Source organism: Scomber scombrus, chromosome 14, assembly GCF_963691925.1.
Source record: "Scomber scombrus chromosome 14, fScoSco1.1, whole genome shotgun sequence".
Classification (NCBI taxonomy): Eukaryota; Metazoa; Chordata; class Actinopteri; order Scombriformes; family Scombridae; genus Scomber; species Scomber scombrus.
This window is the reverse complement of record NC_084983.1, coordinates 1112364-1130010: the sequence shown is the minus strand read 5'-3', so window position 1 is coordinate 1130010 and position 17647 is coordinate 1112364. Positions and strand designations below refer to the sequence as shown.

General features: G+C 41.0%; 2 protein-coding genes across 2 annotated transcripts; one reads left to right on the top strand and one right to left on the bottom strand.

Moving 5' to 3' along the window:
• Nucleotides 1–3148: 3148 nt before the first annotated feature.
• On the bottom strand, nucleotides 3149–7627 carry LOC133994319 (serine/threonine-protein kinase pim-1-like; the record flags this gene model as incomplete). The annotated part of the gene is made up of 10 exons (XM_062433561.1): nucleotides 3149–3348; nucleotides 4236–4429; nucleotides 5203–5247; nucleotides 5353–5443; nucleotides 5565–5741; nucleotides 5884–6061; nucleotides 6492–6707; nucleotides 6889–6936; nucleotides 7050–7144; nucleotides 7564–7627. Coding segments are annotated over 10 exons (1308 nt in total), but the record flags the coding sequence as incomplete, so codon positions are not given.
• Nucleotides 7628–13278: 5651 nt separating this feature from the next.
• On the top strand, nucleotides 13279–15684 carry zgc:171929 (uncharacterized protein LOC100124596 homolog). The gene is made up of 4 exons (XM_062433560.1): nucleotides 13279–13378; nucleotides 13567–13790; nucleotides 13934–14123; nucleotides 15362–15684. The coding sequence occupies exons 1-4, from the start codon at nucleotides 13279–13281 to the stop codon at nucleotides 15682–15684; spliced, it is 837 nt and encodes a 278-aa protein (XP_062289544.1).
• The last annotated feature ends 1963 nt before the right edge of the window (nucleotides 15685–17647 follow it).

Here is a 17647-nt window from a genome sequence, read left to right as displayed (position 1 = left end):
TCCGACACGCGGTTGTCCAAGAACTTAATCTTGTTCTTTTGCTCCCCGTTTTGTTTCTTGAGCTCTTTAATTTCATTCATCAGATTTATTATTGTACGTTTGCTGTTAGCTATATTTGTCAATTCGTCAGACATCATGCTCACCGCATTTCTTAATTCCTCAAGTCTTTCTTAATTTCTTTAGTGGCCATCTTGCCACCAAAGGCAGCAATTGGCCTGCAGGGCCTAGGCCTGGTCCTGGCTTGGTGGTTGGACTACCACAGGGCTTATGCCTGGCCTGGTGGATGGGCTGCTGCAGGGCTTTAGCCTGGCCTGGTGGATGGACTGCTGCAGGGCCTTAGCCTGGCCTGGTGGATGGACTGCTGCAGGGCCTTAGCCTGGCCTGGTGGATGGACTGCTGCTTTATCAAGTAAAACACTAAGAGTCCAAGTGTAGCTTAGGATCGATTCTCTTATATTCTCACATTTTTGACTCAAAAACTTTTTTTTGAGTCAAAAATCCACTCTTGTGTGATGTAAGAGGACACTTCTCAACACAATAATGAAGATTGCTGCTGCTGCTTGCTGAGTGTTAACAAAGGTGTGCAGTTGGGTTCTGTTCTACAACCTCTTTCAATCACATTTATTTACAAATGACTTAAAGCTGGGACACACAGGATGTGTGAGCAGCACATGTGCATCATGGAATCTCATGCTTTTCATTTCAGCACCCATGTTAACAGATTAGAGCAGCCACACAGCCTGCCTGAGACACTTCATGCAGAGAGTCGGGTCTCATATATTTTTTCTGTTTGACATGCTGCTCTCAGCTGAAATAGATTGTGAAAATGATCTGTTGATAGTCATATTGACAAGATACGTTAACATTACACCTTTCACTACAGTTTCAATGTCTATATGTGTAGAATATGTCACAAACATGAAGTGTCACCACTGCCCTACACCACAGGGAGCCTCTCTGGTGGGGAACTCCAGAGGAGAGAGTCTGTGACACACGCAGCTTCTTTTTTCGACTTCTCCTGGCTTTCTGTGATAGGGGAGAACAGGGTTGGTAGTCACACTTTTTACTTTCCTTTGAATTCCTCTTAAACTTTATACTGAATAGATTTCTTTTTATTTGTAATGGAAGCCTAAAGTGTCAAGTAGAAATAGACGACTGACTCTGTTCAAAAGATGTGGGCCGTCAAATATGTCTTGTGCACTTGTGACAACCGTCCCCATCGTGGGGTTGGTAGTCACACACTATGGGAATGGTTGTCCCTGTATTTATTTAATGGGGGAAAAACAGAAATGTATGTAATCTTAAAAATCTATTTAAAATATTTAGTTTCATTGAAATACAACATCATAACACATCTCCTGCACCAAGAGAACATAAACAGGAAAAATCATTACTATAAGTGCATTTTTGGTCATGACAATATTGTTCATTTTCACCTCTCTGACTGCTCTGAGCTTTACATCTGGAGGAGTCTGACCCTTGTTTGTCTTCCTGACAAAGTTCCTGGTCATTTTGCTCTCTAAAAAGAAAGAAAGAACTAGATATATCACACCAACCATGGAGAGAATGTGACAAGCATCTCCAACTGGGATTTTCTTTTGCTACCAGAAAAGCTAACAACCACATGTTTTGGCAGAGCTAAGAAAAAAACCCATTGCTCTCTCTTTATACTTTTTAATGTTAGTGATTGTTTTATTATAAACTCATTGTGTAAAAGCCCAGAAGAGAAACACTGGAGAGTTGGATATTTACATTTTCACATGAAAAACACTAAACATCCTCTCACCTCAATGTCAAGTGGTTTACTGCACCAGAAATGAAACATCTGTAACATCATGTGTAACATCTCACCTAATTCTGAAACTTTCAGTGCCAAAACTTTTTAACAGCGCCCTCTAGGGACCGAGATCTGATGAATATGACAACCAACCCCCTACTACTTCAAACCAGGACTCCTGCCTGTTTTACCTGCTTCCAGACAGAGATCTGATGTTATTTTCTTTATTTGTTGTCAGTTTCCCTCCTGAAAGCTAGTTTGGAGGTTTATTGTGTGTTTGGCTTGTTGAGGAACTTGTTTTATCAGGAGGGAGTTTCTTCACTTGAAGCAGTGACAGCAGGGGTTTATCTGGCGGAAATAATCAATATTATCGATTTTTAAAAACTCCTGTATCCTGTTTGATGAGTGTATGTATCTGACACAGAAGTAGAACCAACCAGACACATGTCCATCACTAAGAAACCTGCTTTCATCTCACATATTGAACATATGCTGTTTATCCTTATTCTGTCTCAACTACATGAATGAAATTAATGAAGAAATAATATTAAACATTCTATTATTGATGGTCATCATCAAAGTCAAATTCTATGTAGAAAGACAGGACTGACAGCTGCAGCATGCTGCATGGCAGTAGCAACATTGTCTGTGTGAACATCACTAGAGAGTGATCAATACAGCAGATCAATGACGCACACACACAGCAGAAGTAGAGGTAGGCAATGTGGTCCAAGCATTTGGAAAAAATGTTAAACAGTATGATTCATCTGTATATGGATGACACTATTCCCTATACAACAGCGCCCTCTGTTGCCCAAGCAGTAAAAAAAATTCCTGTGCTCTGCAGCATATTTTACTTACCTTTGAAGCATGCTGTTTTCTAGAATTGACAGTATATAGTGCCAAATAAACTTTATACATTTTCAGCTATTTAGCCTTCCTGAAATCAATGTTCAGGGGGGGAAAAAAATAAAAAATGAATACTTAATTTTCCTTTTTTATAAAGATTGTCTTTTTTCAGACCAGTAGTGGTCCAGGAGACTTGGATTACTAACTAGCTAATCATCATTTCCGGTAAGTGCAAAGCAGCAGTATTTGATTTGAGACAATACTAACGAAATTTGCGCACTACACAAGTAAGCACAGAGCGTACACAGTGTACTACACTACAGAGGTGTAGTAACAGATTGAGTTTTCACAATCAGAGACCACGCCAACTTAGATATGAGTTTAAAGATTTATTTCGTGGAAGGAGAGAGCTGAGGGAAGGGTTGGGGATGAAGGGATGAGGGTCAAAGGGATGTGGGGGTTAGGGTGGAGAGGTCGAAGGGTTTGGAGGGCGAAGTTGTCGGAGATTGTCGGCGGTTAGGGATCAGAGGTAAAGGGAGGGGTAGGAAGAGATAGAGGTGTAGGGTGTAGTATGAAGGAAAAGGTTGAAGCCGGGTGCCAGGTAGACGGGAGGAGGTGCAGGATGTAGTACCAATCTTCTAGGTGGGTGTGAACCTGTGTGGAATGAGACTCTGGGTGGGGGAGCTGTCTCGTCATCTGGTCCGTGTTGATGACCCCGGGTTCCTGGAATAGAACAAAAGAGAGAACGTTAGAAAGGGTGTGGGGGGAGGAATTTCCAAAATGGGACGAAGGGGGAAAGACTGGATAGGGTGTGACTTAAGTACTGCTTGTGCAGAAACGAAGGAGATATGAGGCGTGGTCTCTGCTCTTCAACCTAGTGATAAAACTTAATTTCACTAACAGAGACCACACCAACCTAGCTAGGAGTTTTATTACATGGAAGGAGAGATCTGAGGGAAGAGGCTCGAAGGGTTGGTGATGAAGGGATGAAGGGAGTGTGTCAAAGGGGTGGGGATGAAGGGATGATGGTCGAAGGGTAGGGGATGAAAGGATGAGGGTCAAGGGTCAGGATGAAGGGATGAAGGTTGAAGGGCCAGGATGAAGGGATGAGGGTTGAAGGTGTGGGGCCTCGACTTGATGCTGGGGTTGACTGAGCACATGGCTGCTTTGCCTGCTGGAGAGGCCTGTATGGAAAGACAAAGCCTGAATTGCGCCCTGTAGGAAAGATTAAGGCCTGATTCGAGTGACCTGTGACCCCTCAACGGAAGCAAAACCGCAACTAAGAAGAGGGCCGAGGGCGGTCGGCTGGATGGTTGACTGGTTAGGCGGGGAACGGAAGAAGGGGGGGCTGTGGACGGCAAGCTGAAGACCAAAGGGTTTGGTTTCTGTATGACCGGAGGGCGAGGCAAAGGAGTGGCAAAGGAGTGTGCATGCCGTGGCAGGGTGGGATTGGGCGCCGCATGATTCACAGTTAAGTGAGGAGCGGACCACGAAGACACAGCAGTATTGTTCATGGTCTAAAGAACCCCAATATGTCCCCTGGGTTAATTGATTGAGTCCACCTGCAGTTTGGGATGTGAAAAGAACATGGTATGTATAAAAACCGTTACCTCCGAATCGCAATGAAAGATCGAGAATCATGGATATGTAGTCGTCCAGCTCTGGCCCCGGGGGGCCGCCGGCATAGTTACGATTGGGGCAGCTGAAGTTGATACCATCAGGGGTGGAGCCGCGGTGGCCACTGGAGAGGGGACAGCAAAAGTAGAAGCCTGGGGTGAAGAAAGGATGCAGGGATGAAGGGACGCTTGTGCACAGGACGATAGTGAATGATGTGGGTGGCTGAAAGAAGGAAGCGGCTCTGGGTTAGTGAGAGCTGGCGTAGGGTGTGAAACGCCCTGGCTCTCTGGGGGAGCAGCTGTGGATGGCTCCATATGTATGGCCCTGCGCCATACAATGACAACCTCCCTGTTAAATCAAGATATACACTTTTGGAGCATTTCCTGTTTTGCAGACAGAAACACTAGTTCATATACTGGTTCATTTTTGCTACTGAAACATCATCTTGACTGGTTCATCGGAGAAAAAAAATCACTGTTAAATGCATTCAGTTAAACAAAAAAGGAAAAAAAAGTTTGTCTTTTCTTTGTCATCAATCCCCATCTTTTGTTTAAGTGACTATAGGTCATGATGTCTCTCCTGTGACATGCTTCAGCTTTAGCATTAGCATACTTCAGCAGCAGTTTACAGACTGCATTAGCAGACAGCAGTGACCCTCCATCCTCCTTAATCACAGCACCTGCTGCTCTGCCTTCCTCACTGGGCAAATTAAAATCATATTAGAGAAAAACTGTGACCAATATTCACTGTTAATTAGTTCATCTGATGATGTGTGTTAGAAAAATGAGTCCCATCCCCACAGTGTGCTTTGTTAAACAAGAAACTCCAACTAGCTTTCTGGAAAATGAGATGTTTAACTACAATGATCAACAGTATGCCATATTATCATGAAGAAATCTGTCAGGAAGTCAATTACTATATATATTTATTATGTAAACAATTTTTAATTCAAGACATTGCTTGGAGCTGTGGGACTGCTGGTTCTTGCTGGACTGGCTGAGTTCTCTGCAGAAAAAGAAGAAAGAAAGAGCAGGTTTTTAAAATTTTGAAAAATAATGTAGTGTTTGTGTTGATTTGTTAACTGCAGATTTGACTCATGTGTTGTCGGACGATCTCAGCCAAGGGTGATCTGGAAGGGTCTCCAAGGGAAGTCGATCCTCTGGGCGTTTGGCCAGACACCTCCTCAAAAAGTCCTTGCATTCTGGACAGATTCAAGTATATGAATCAAGGTTTAATACGTGAACTCTGCATGCTTGTATGTTTGCATTTAACACATGACCTATGTGTGCTTGTATGTTTGCATGTATGTGTGTATATTTTACCATCAGAAAGGTCAGCTCGAATTCGGGGATTGCAGTAGATGATCTCCCGGGGATTGCCAAAAGGGAGTCTCAGGTGCAGTAAGCCATACAGCACCACCCCCATCTGCCACACTGTGGTGGGACCTGCCGTGTATCTTCGAAGCCTAAACCATTCCGGGGAAGTGTACGATAAAGTCCCTAAAATACACAGAGACATACAGAGGGTAAATATTATGGTGAAGGACCAAGGAAGAGGCCAGGGACAGAGACGCAAGGGGAGAGACAATCAGAAAGATGATCTTCAAAATCTAAGGTTAAAAAAAAAAGAAAAAAAACCTACCTTGTTCCACAGTTTGCACTGCATCTATCTCTGTTGTTCCACAGCCAAAGTCAATGAATCTTAGCCTCGGGACATCAGAAGCTGTTTCAATAAGAACGTTGTCCAGCTTTATGTCCCGATGGAAAACTCCTTTTGAATGCATCTCCAAGGCTGCATTCACCAGCTGTCTCTGTAGAGGCTGCAGGACAGACAAAAAGACATTTAGATTATGGGACATAAATTCTACATGAAACTTCAACTATTAAAAGACATCTTGACCCATGATGGGTATGGACACACACACACACACACACACACACACACACACACACACACACACACACACACACACACACACACACACACACACACACACACACACACACACACACACAAACACACACACACAGACACACACACACGTCAGATTTGGGGAGACTGAACAGACTTCTACATTCATATCCTAACCATAACCATTACTTGTCTTACCTTAACCTGGACATGGCTTTTGTTTCCAATTGGACAAGCCATTCCAAGTCAACTGATCCAAAATCTGTACCCAAAAGTAGCCTAAGACAGTCCCCCCCGCCCACACACACATACACACATGCAACTAAAAAGGCCCTTACTAGAACTTCTTGCTCATCAATGAGGGTATCCATCTGGTCAATGTAATCAATGAGGTCCATGCAGGGGACGGGTCTCTCCAGAACCATGATTAATTCGTCGTCCAGGTCGTACCAGTCCAGCAGGAGTGGGGTTACATTGCAGGATGTTGAGTCTGGTCCAGCTCCTACTGCCATTAACAATGCCACCTCCAGGGGGATGTTGCTGTCATTCGCATGCTATAAAAAATATGTGAAATTAGCTTAAAGACGGAAAAAAATAAACTAAATGTTGGGGTACATCTAAACACTTTATCTTAAATAAAAACTGCCTCAGGTTTTACTGGTAGTGTACATGACTGTTGGCCTGGTGTAAATGAAGTGAAATACTTGGTACGAGGACACATAACATTATACTCACCAATGGGATGCGCTCAACAATGGGCTGTGGAATATGTTTGATCGCCACCTGCAAGACACAAACACATATTTGGTTTAGCTTTCACTACATACAGGATTAATGAATAAATCATAAATGTGTCTGTGTGTGTTTGCAGTGTGTTTACATGTAAGAACACTTACAGGCAGATTGTCAATTTTTCGAAGTCCTGCATAGACCATAGCGTAGCCTCCTTCACCCAGCAGCTCCTTTTCCTCGTACTTGGCCGTAAATTCAGCTACAGACACAGAATACAAACATATTTCTATTAGTTTTATAATACTTGTGAATATATTTCATTGAATACATTCATTTCATAATTATGAGGTGGAGTTACAGGCAGACATAAACACTGTGCATGAGTCACGAGTACATGCAAACATCCAACCAATTCAATAAAGGCTGATGTAGCATCATTAACAACTCTGCTATATTGGGTGGGTAAGATTATTAACCCTGTACCAGTTTATAATTATTGATGCAATCAGAATTCCAATCTTATGGAGAAACAAATAACTACTTAATGCTCTATATTTCATAATCTGTGCTCTCAATTTAGTGATTTATGCCAAACCCTAAACTAACCACAGAAATGATGTTTGACAGAGATGTTACATCTGAAACTAAGAGAAAATGAATGTGCTGTATATTTCATACTTCTGATTTCAGGTTGGCCAGTGCTTGTTGATGAGGAGGTGGCAGCCTCATCTGTAGAGGGTTGGCTGGGGCTCTCATGTGGACTTCTTTCTTCATCAGAAGCGTCAGAAACTGGTAGATCCGTGGCTCCAGTTGGACGTCGATCTTCTGGTAAGAAGAGTCAAAATGTTAATTGGCACCATTGGCATGTTTGAATTATTGCTTATATTCAGAATTGAGAGAAGCAAATCCTATACTTTCCCAGTTTAGGATTAAAATGTGAAAGAAAGAGAAAATTAATCTCTCAGGTGTGTGTTTCATACCTCTGATGTCACTGTGGTCAGTGCTTTTTGATGAGGAGGAGGCGGCCTCATTTGGAAAAGCATTGCGTCGAGTTTTTCTGCTTCTCTTCCTTGGTTTCTCCTCCGTCTCTTCACACCTCTCTTTACGCTTACTGCTCTTCTTCGTTTCTCCTTTATCAGCAGTGTCAGAAACTGGGAGTTCAGTCAGCTCATGCGTACGTTGATCTTCTGCTAAGAAGAGACAAAATGTGAATTGGCACCATTAGCATGTCTGAATTATTGCTTGTATTCAGTGTTTAGAAAAGCAGTGAGGAATACAACCAGAACTGTACACATTAGGATCCAGACTACATGTTTATGGTGATTACTGGCTTTTAGTTGAGCATTCATAGAATACAGACTAAATGAATTTGTCAGCATGTCTAAACTTATTTTACCTTCTCTGATGGGTTGGTGGATGGCTGCTGCGGTGGAGGTGCTGGGTTCATCACTGCTTGAGGAGAGATCTGAAGACTGTCTGCTTTCCTGGGAGGGACTCTGGTTTGTCCTGCTCCTCTTACTTGCAGTTTGCAGCCCCTCCTCAGAGCTGTCCTTCCTTTTTGTGCTCTCTCTCCGACCATCCAATGTGCGGTCTTTGCACTGAAGGATGCTGCTGTCAGTGTGGCGGCCTAAGAAAAAAAAAGTACAGTTGCATGTGGTGAATACAGGGCCAGCTAGTGTTTATGTTTTATAATCAGTAGCTCTGAACCACTTGTTTCATTTTAGCTGGTTGTCAGGAGATAAAAGCTAAAAACTGTAAACTCTTCTGACTGCTGTTCCTTACACTGATGACTCGGGATAAACAAACTAAGTAACTATGCTTAAGTAACTATTTACATATTTTTTGTCATAAATTCCTCAAGTACTACAGAATGTCACCAGCAGCCCATCCCACATGGTGAATCATAGTGACTATTTACCTAAATTTCTGCTGGAGCACACAGAAGATGGACTAGTACATGTTGGCCAGGATTTAGATGTCATTTTTGTTTGATTTGATTTCAAACAGGAAAATGATTCTGTGTCTTGTGAGTTGAAAAACAGACTGTGTTGATCTGTGTTGGTGTATGAAGAATTCACAGAATGTAGTGATGTCATGATGATGTCACAAATGCACTTTGATGATGTCAGATTTTATTTATTTTTTTAAACAAAAAAAAACATGATGATGTCATGAATGTGCTAACTGAAATAAAAAAGACACACTTAAAAGGATTCAATTCTAATTTATTCGAGTTCTGGAATTAGAGTTAAAAAAACAAAAATAAATAAATCAACCTAACCCATCAAAAATAATGTTACTGGGCTCTTCCTGTCATCTGCATACAGTTGTCTGTGAAACAACACACACAGACTAACATTCTTAATTCAAGAAAAAGTTCCACATTAGTGGATGAAGTCATTTTGACAGTAAAGAAGAGTTTTATCAATTCTGAAATAAAATGATCCCCTGATAATGTCACTGTTGACCTCAATTATATTAGAGACCAGAGACGATTCCACGCTGAATTTATTACTGTACGTGCACTTATTTGTACAATAGGATAAAAAAATACAACTGGCCTGCACTCACTGTATACACAGTGGGAAAAGCATGTGTAGTACAGTGAATCTCAAAACACCCCTGAGGTATAATTTACTTCTCCATGTCCATCTGTATACTCACTATCTTAGATTTTTATGAAAATATGTCTAAAAGCACTGCCTCCATTTGACATCAGCTGAGTATGGAAAGTGGAGAAGAGGGAGAGATTATGCTGCAGGAGGAGTTTGACAACAGTTCAGTGAATGATTGGAGACTTATCTCCCTGCAGTCAAACTGTAACACTGTAAACATACTGTACTACTCTTCAAATAGAAGCAAGCTATACACTGTGTAAAGCCCCTCCCAGGTCTACAGTGGTGGATTTTAGGGTGGACTATTTGTAACCAGTATTTCTGATGTAAATGAAACATGCAACAGTTGTAAAAAGCTTACCTAAACAGAGATGTGACACAAATGGCACAACTTTTAGTTACAGTGACTGATATTAAGACTGGATCAGTATTAATGATTGTTGACTCTAGCTATTACAAAACTCAGATTTCAAGTGTTGATTTAAGTTGTACTATTCTAGTCAAAATCTGCAATCAATACCCCTCATTTTTCACAGAGCTAATAAAAAAGTAAAAAGTAAAAAAATTCTCACCTTACCCTTTGTCTTGGCAGCAGGACAGATGGTGGCGCCTTCTGGTGGAAACTGTTGAAACCGTTACATTTTGAATTATTGAATTATATTGAATTGACTTTATTGTCATTGCATTGAGGTCAATACAATGAAATTTAAAACAGCTCCATCCTAAGTCATCACTCACACACACATCTCATACTTAAATAAAATGAATAGATAAAATATATACACATATAGATACATACACACATACCCATGCACACATACATAAAACTCATCATTTAACGTGCATGGATGATGTATAAAGTGCATTTAGCTATTGCACAGTTTCCTAGAACAGGCTAATTGGGTGGTGGAGGTGGGGGCAGTGGGATAGGGGGCCGAGAGTTCAGTTCCTGAACAGCTGAGGGGCAAAAACTGTTCCTCAGTCTTGTGGTGTGGCACTTCAGGGCCCTGTAGTGCCTTCCAGAGGGTAGTAATGTGAAGACATTATGAGAGGGGTGAGTTTTGTCGCTGATGATCCTGCAAGCCTTTTATGTCATGAAAGGCGTTATATATAGTAAATGCAATAGGCTACATGATTATCATGATGATGGTTATCTTCACTCTTTAACAAGGCGAAAATTAAATATTGCTGACAGTGACAGGTTTGATGGAGCTAATTGGTGTATAAAGAAATTCCTCACAAAAGGCTGAACAACACAATAACACATTTGAAAACGTATAAGTAGTACATTGTAAAACTGTCAATGGGAGAGAGAAGATATAATTTCCTTGGGAGACATTGTTAGTTCAGTGCAATGAATAAGGAAGTTGGAACATAAGAAGAATAAAAGCTTTTATTTAGATAAATGAGCCAGAGCTTCGTGGATAACATTACGACAATAAAATGATGCATTAAATAACACACATCTCGTTATTTTTCATGTCTTTGACAAAATTGAAGCATAGCAATGTAATGCCGCCTCGCTGAATGCGTGCACGCTCCTGCAGCCAGGGGATACAAATCCTTGGTAGACTTTTCCTCACTTTTCATTATGGACAAATCTATGTGAAGACAAGCCTGAAACACTGGAAACTGCTCTGCAATATGCATTCACAACTTTGTAGATGTGTCTGCACTGGAGTATCATTAGCGCAAAATCTTTTGTGGATAGAACTTTAAAATGAGGCAGATTTCCAGTACATTCACAGTGCTATTAGCAGGCATAAGCCATTCTTTGTTGATTTGGTCCACAGAGTTTATATGTCAACTGAAAGAGGCAACAAGGGTGTGGCCAACCATGAACACATCAGTTAAACATTGCCTCTTGAGTGTGCATGTTCAGACCTGAAGCAAAAAAAGGGGGGGGGGACATGAGAGAAAGCACTGAGCCAATGAGTCAATGGCCTGACTGACCTGAATCAGTAGTTACAGAGTGAGGAGGTTGTCAAACTTCTTCAGTTTTTGGTTCTCCAGTGTCCAGTGTCAGTGTCACGTAATGGGCCACATTTTTGTGTCTTGTATAAAGTAAAGTGCAGCTGCCTTTTTACCATTTAATTTCCATGCTGCAGCACACAGGCTGCTGCTTTGCATACAGTTAGAGCGCAGCTCCGGAGGGAGCACACACAGTACAGTCAACAGTCTCCTGCAGGCAATTTTATGAAGTGCTCACACTACAGACCTGATCATCACACGGTATCAATAATCAATGAAAAGTTTTATTGTGACAATGAGTTCTTCACTGTCTTGACTGAGGACATTCTCTCTTAGAATTAATTTCATAAATATTTTAAATCTTCCCCCATTAAATGAACAAATACAGTAGACTTCACAGTGCTTATCCAAAATCAATTAACATACATGCAGTACAGAACAGATAGACAAGAGCTCTTTCTCTTTAATCTCTCGCTTAATAAAGAATAAGTTATATAAAGTAACCTATACCATTTAAAAGGAATAAATGTTAAAAGTGTGAAACATAAATTTGTATGAATACATAAAATGTAGTGAACTGCAAAGAGTTTCTTCAGTGAGACTTGAGCTGCACTTTAAAGGAGCCAAGCTGTTTCATTCTTTATTGTAGCAACACACCCACTGTAACCATCCCTCTGACAGACAAATCAGAGTTAACCTGTTCAATTATAACTTGTGTGAAGGAACCTTTTACTGTACTTTCTTCTTCATACACCAAATCATGGCTAAATGCAGTAGTAAGGCAGTGCTGATGTAGGTTTATCCTACTGCTCACTTTGTACTACATGATCTGCTGTTCTTGGAGTCACCTCTATTGATATTTGCATGATGGGGTTTAGTCGCGGGCTGCATTTGTATTTGTCATGCAGAATCCAGTGAAATAAGATGCACACAGTTCATGTTCATCTGAGGCACGCACTTCATGTGCAGAATCTTAGACGCCCTGTTTGCTTTCAAAATGTGTTATTTTTTATCAGCAGAATTAATAAACATGCTTGAGATTTGGAAATTTCAGACATCCTGTTTTTCCTGTTGAGTATTGCAAAGACTGCTGCCTTTCCCAGCATCCACTGGGTGAGAGGCTAGAATACAATAGGATACCATCATGTATGTGCAATTATGTAAACCACACAGTCAACGGACAGCAAGTGCTTGACGTCTTTTCGGAGTGTTTGAATGGCCTTTGTATCCATTTTTAAAGGCTCTGTAATCCCAACAAACAATTGCAATAGAAAGTGGCTAAAAAAGAGAGAGGGCTGATTTACCTAGCAGTTAAGGCTGTGGCTCCTCAGTGCTTGCTCCTGTTACTCAGACCGTGCCCTTTGTCTGGAACCAGGGCTTGGTCCAGGGCCAAAATTTGCATGCCGAGGGCCACTAGAATGCGAAGCTCCCCGGATTCTCACTGCCTGACATGCAAAACTGGTGGGGGACCAGTTAAAATGGCGCACGCGCACAATCAACACAGGTGTAGTCCAGTAAAAACAATGAGCACCCAACCCCCCCTCTCCAGGGTTCTAAACCTTCAAAACTCTTCCCAGAGAGTGTTATGGAAATGAGTACAGTGATTTTCCTGGGGTTCTTTACCTGCAGGTTGTCAAAGGATGAGGGTTGGATGTTGAGGTTAGGTGATATCTAGGTTGGTCCATAACAGATTACAAACTGAAAGCAGTGTGACATTGAGTGTGGGGACTGGATGTTGATGGTCATATAAAAGGCAGATCATCAGAGGGAGAAGGAGAAGAGTAATAAAATCAGCAGGATTCAAAGTATGCCGAGATCTTTCCTTGTGAAGAAGAAACGTGGGGCGTGTGGAGCATGGCAATGGAAAGAGTCAGAGCAGGCTGAGTGGAAGGAAGATAATACAGCAGGTAAGACGTTCATGCGTCTTTACTTTTATTTTGAGTTGTCAAAAGTAAGCATGCTGGTTTGACCCAATGACAGGCTGTCAAGCCACACTACAGTATGTTTCATGCATCTGTTGTTATTAAAGTTAACCTTTTTAATTTACTTATAAAATAAACAAATGATTTCCTTTTGTCCCTTTCGGTGAGTAAAGATGCTAAAGGGTCAGTGTCCTGCTGTGCTGACACCCAACAGTCTGCTACTGTGCCTCAGCCAGTAACCACCTTAGGATGTGGGACAGCAGCAGAAATGAGAGTGCCAGTTCCTTTGGCAGGGTCAGGAGAGGCAGGGGCTGACACCAGGCAGGACTGGCCCACACTGATGCTCCGCGGTTCCTTCTACCATCCCAACACACTGGCACTGGTCAGCAGAGCCAAGGTGAGGCCAGACTTTTCATGTGAAGTTAAACTTTTATAATATGAGCTTATTCAGACTATAATGTGTTCCTTATATGCTAATGAGAGAAGAGACAAATCTGATATAACAAGGCTGATATAACAATATCTCTCTCATTCCACCAGCCCCGTCCACGTACATCCTTCAGCTCAGGTGACTTTGTGTGCTCAGTGTGCCACAAGATATTCCCCCTGCAGCGCATGTTGACCCGTCACCTCAAGTGTCACAGCATGGTGAAGAGACATCCTTGTCGATTCTGTGGCAAAGGATTCAACGATACCTTCGACCTCAAGAGGCATATGCGAACACACACAGGTCAGAAACACACACACGCACGCACACACACACATACATACATAGATACATTACGATTGGAAAACTATTGTCTGCTGATGTTTGAGTTGAGTTCTTTGATGTAAAAATATCACTGACAGTTAATGTTTGTAATATGCTTATATTTTCTCTATTGTGGTGACTGACTGTATCACTCAGTATCATATCAGTCAACACAAAGATGTGTAAACTGAATATTTTGTCTCTCAAATACTGGATAGATATTAGGGAACATTTTTGCTTGCATCTCAGTCTCTATCCTAATGATACAAACTACAGCTCAGGTAGGTAGGATTTTATAGTTAAAAAGTTATAAAATATTGCATGGGCTATGAGAGCCCAATATGGATTAAACAAGATATCCACCAGGAGCTTGCAGAGAGCAGAAACAGTGAATATGGGACTTTAATCAAGTTACTGATACATCATCATGTTAGCATTTCAATATTGTAGCTCACTGAGGTGGAGGTAATTTAAACTGTTTTAGTAATAATAATAATAATAATAATAATAATGATGATGATGATGATGATGATGATGATGATGATGATGATAATAATAATAATAATGCATTTTATCAATAGAGGTCCTTTTGAAGAACACTTTACATGACAAAAAACTGTAATATAGATCTTTAATATAGATTTATAAAGTTAAAATCTCCAAATGAACTATTAACTAGCTGTAAATAGTACTAAACGCATTGTCCCCTTAGATGTAGTGGGCATCTAGTGGAATCTACCAGTGAGGTTAAACTGCAACCAACTGAATCTCTGAATCCCTCCCACTCAAAGTATGTAAAAATCTATGATCCTCACAAAAAAGGCTCTCTCTCTATAGCCAGTGTTTGGTTTGTCTGTTCTGAGCTGTAGTACTGTACAAACATGGTGGAGCACTGTAGGTATAAAGGGCTCACTCTAAGATAATGAAACATTTTCAGGTAATTATACAGTAATTAAAAAATACTTATGAATATTATATGCAATTTCTGCCAGGTCCATTCCTCTGATTCTTTATTTGGCTCTATATAAATAAAGATTGATTGATTTATTGATTGGTTGATTGATTGTTTGACTGTTGATTGATTGATAGATACCACCAGCAGCCTTTGTTGCAATATCTGTGACACAGCTCTAAGACATCTAGCCAGTCTGAACATGCATGTATATCCACACAGATATGCACAGGAAAATAAGCTCTTTTGTCACCTCTTGCTGCAGGTATCCGTCCCTACAAGTGTGAGCTGTGTGAGAAAGCCTTCACGCAGCGCTGCTCTCTGGAGTCCCATATGAGGAAGATTCACAGCGTTAACCAACAGTATGCCTACCGCCAGAGACGTTCCAAGATCTTCGTGTGTGAGGACTGTGGTTACACCTCCAGCCGCCCAGATGAGTACTTCCTCCACGTGAGACAGTGCCACCCCGGCAGTCCCGCCCTCCGCAGGTACTACCGCCGCCAGGCCCATGAGAACAGCAGCTTTGCACCAGGGGAGGGTAAACTCAACCCCTATGTACTGTATTCAACCCCTGCTTACTACATGTAGGAGGTCACCACATACTGCAACATATTTAATCAGAAATGTGTGTTTATTGTAGCTAAATCAATAAAACTACTTTTCCCTTTGTTACTCACTATCATCATTATCTAATAAAATGATGTTTGTGTATTATTTAATATCAATGAAAGTTATTCACTTCACACACAATGTATTCCTTACATGTCTTGTAAACATAAATTGAACAATAAAAGTAAATGCTAATAAAATGAATATTTTATGCTAATAAAATGACTAATTTGTCTTTTTTGTCTGATATAATTCCAGATCTGCTATTTACTTTTAGACATGACAACATGTATGTATGTTAAAAAGAACATTAAAAAATCCTAGAGTTCATTGGTGTCATAAATGCATCAAGTTAAATGGAGCATGTTTCTGAAATTCCCACTAGTCCTGAATGTAGCATGGTGGTTGTACTGGAAGTGGGCGGAGCTGGGTGTCACATTCCTCACTGTGATGCTTCTGTAATTAAAAAGACAAAATATTTGATTGTTTCCTCGTGGATGGTGGAGTGTCTTGCTTATTTGAACATGGCTTCACTTTCATTAGAACATTCGAGGGTTTTTTGTATACAGCAAAGGGGCAGTCAGTTCACATTATGTTGGGTATCAGCCAGCATTTGATTTAAGATGCATGTAACTGAAGAACTTTCACCCTGTTTTTTGCTTTGAATTAGTACTCAGATGTTCACAAAATCACTTTTTTATGCCTCTTACTTTTGAGTCTTTGTGTAACCTCACTGTTGATTTCTGCAAAAATGTTATTCGCACATTTTTTCTATTCTTCTATTTCTGCAACAAATAATTCTCTACATGTTCACAAACCTGACTTATTCATGCAGTTTACTTACAGACCCTGTATTGATCCCATAGATCTGTACTGTAAGGGCCTGATTGACTAAGATCCCAATAGTGGGTACTAAATTGCGTGCACAGTGCAATAGATTGCTTGTTCGTTACTGTGTGTTTTGCGGGTGATCTACTAAGCCGCGTTCAGACCAAACGCGATGAACGCGACAAAGTTGATAATCTGTCGCGCTATCGCTCAAGTTTCGACGCGTGACCATTTTGTGACCAAAATGTAAAATTCGCATCATCGCGCCATTGCACGTGTAGCGAGCCCGCCCATTTTCACTAGATAATAAAAACATTGCTTCTTCAATCATCAACCATGGCTGAGATCACTTACTCTTTTCTCTCATGTGTCCCTGAGGCTCCTGAGGCTCTTCCATTTCCTGCGACACACATCAACTGACAGAAACACACGTAAATTAACTGTTGAATCTATGCTGGGAAAGCCAGCTGTTTTTTGTTTAATAATACCTTCAGGTTTGGTAAATCACAATGTGTGTGCTAAATAACATATTTACATTTTCTCCTCCCTGTATTTTTCACACTGGGGTTAAAACACCTCATATTACATATTCATTATGGTAAACATATTAAATAGACAGAGTGTATTATCTTGCACAGTTGAAAGACGCAAACCTCAGTGCACTGCGTTAGTAGATCAGCTTGCACATTTTTTGCGGGTGATGTCAAGTTTGCACACGTTTCTACACACACAGACCTTTAGTAAATCAGGCCCCAAGAGTGTTGTAAATAACACCACAAGCATTCTTATGTTCTGTGTTGGTCTAAATTGTTCAGATCCTGTTTGTGTAAATTATGTGAAAATATGCTTAATTAATGTCCTTGGTCCAGAAGTCTGCTTATTCAGTCTTTTCAATCCTTAAATGTTGAGGCACAGAGATAAGTGTGTGATCTGTGTGTTTCTGCTGTACAGTGATGATGCAGTTCTGCTGGTTGATCAGGTTGAAAGCTGCCATGTGCACAGAGGAGCCTTGCAGAGTTTGAGGCTATTGGCAAAGGTCACTATCTTCATGTTTGAGACTGCTCCCTCTCAGTCTAGAGTGAGCCTGTGCTCCAACTGAGGGAGTTCAACTATC

Excerpts from the sequence above, each read along its gene's own strand:
- zgc:171929 (XM_062433560.1), top strand. The coding sequence starts at position 13,279 with ATGCCGAGATCTTTCCTTGTGAAGAAGAAACGTGGGGCGTGTGGAGCA. Across the intron at positions 13,791-13,933 it reads CACTGGTCAGCAGAGCCAAG|CCCCGTCCACGTACATCCTT; the intron begins GTGAGGCCAGAC and ends TCATTCCACCAG. Across the intron at positions 14,124-15,361 it reads GCATATGCGAACACACACAG|GTATCCGTCCCTACAAGTGT; the intron begins GTCAGAAACACA and ends CTCTTGCTGCAG.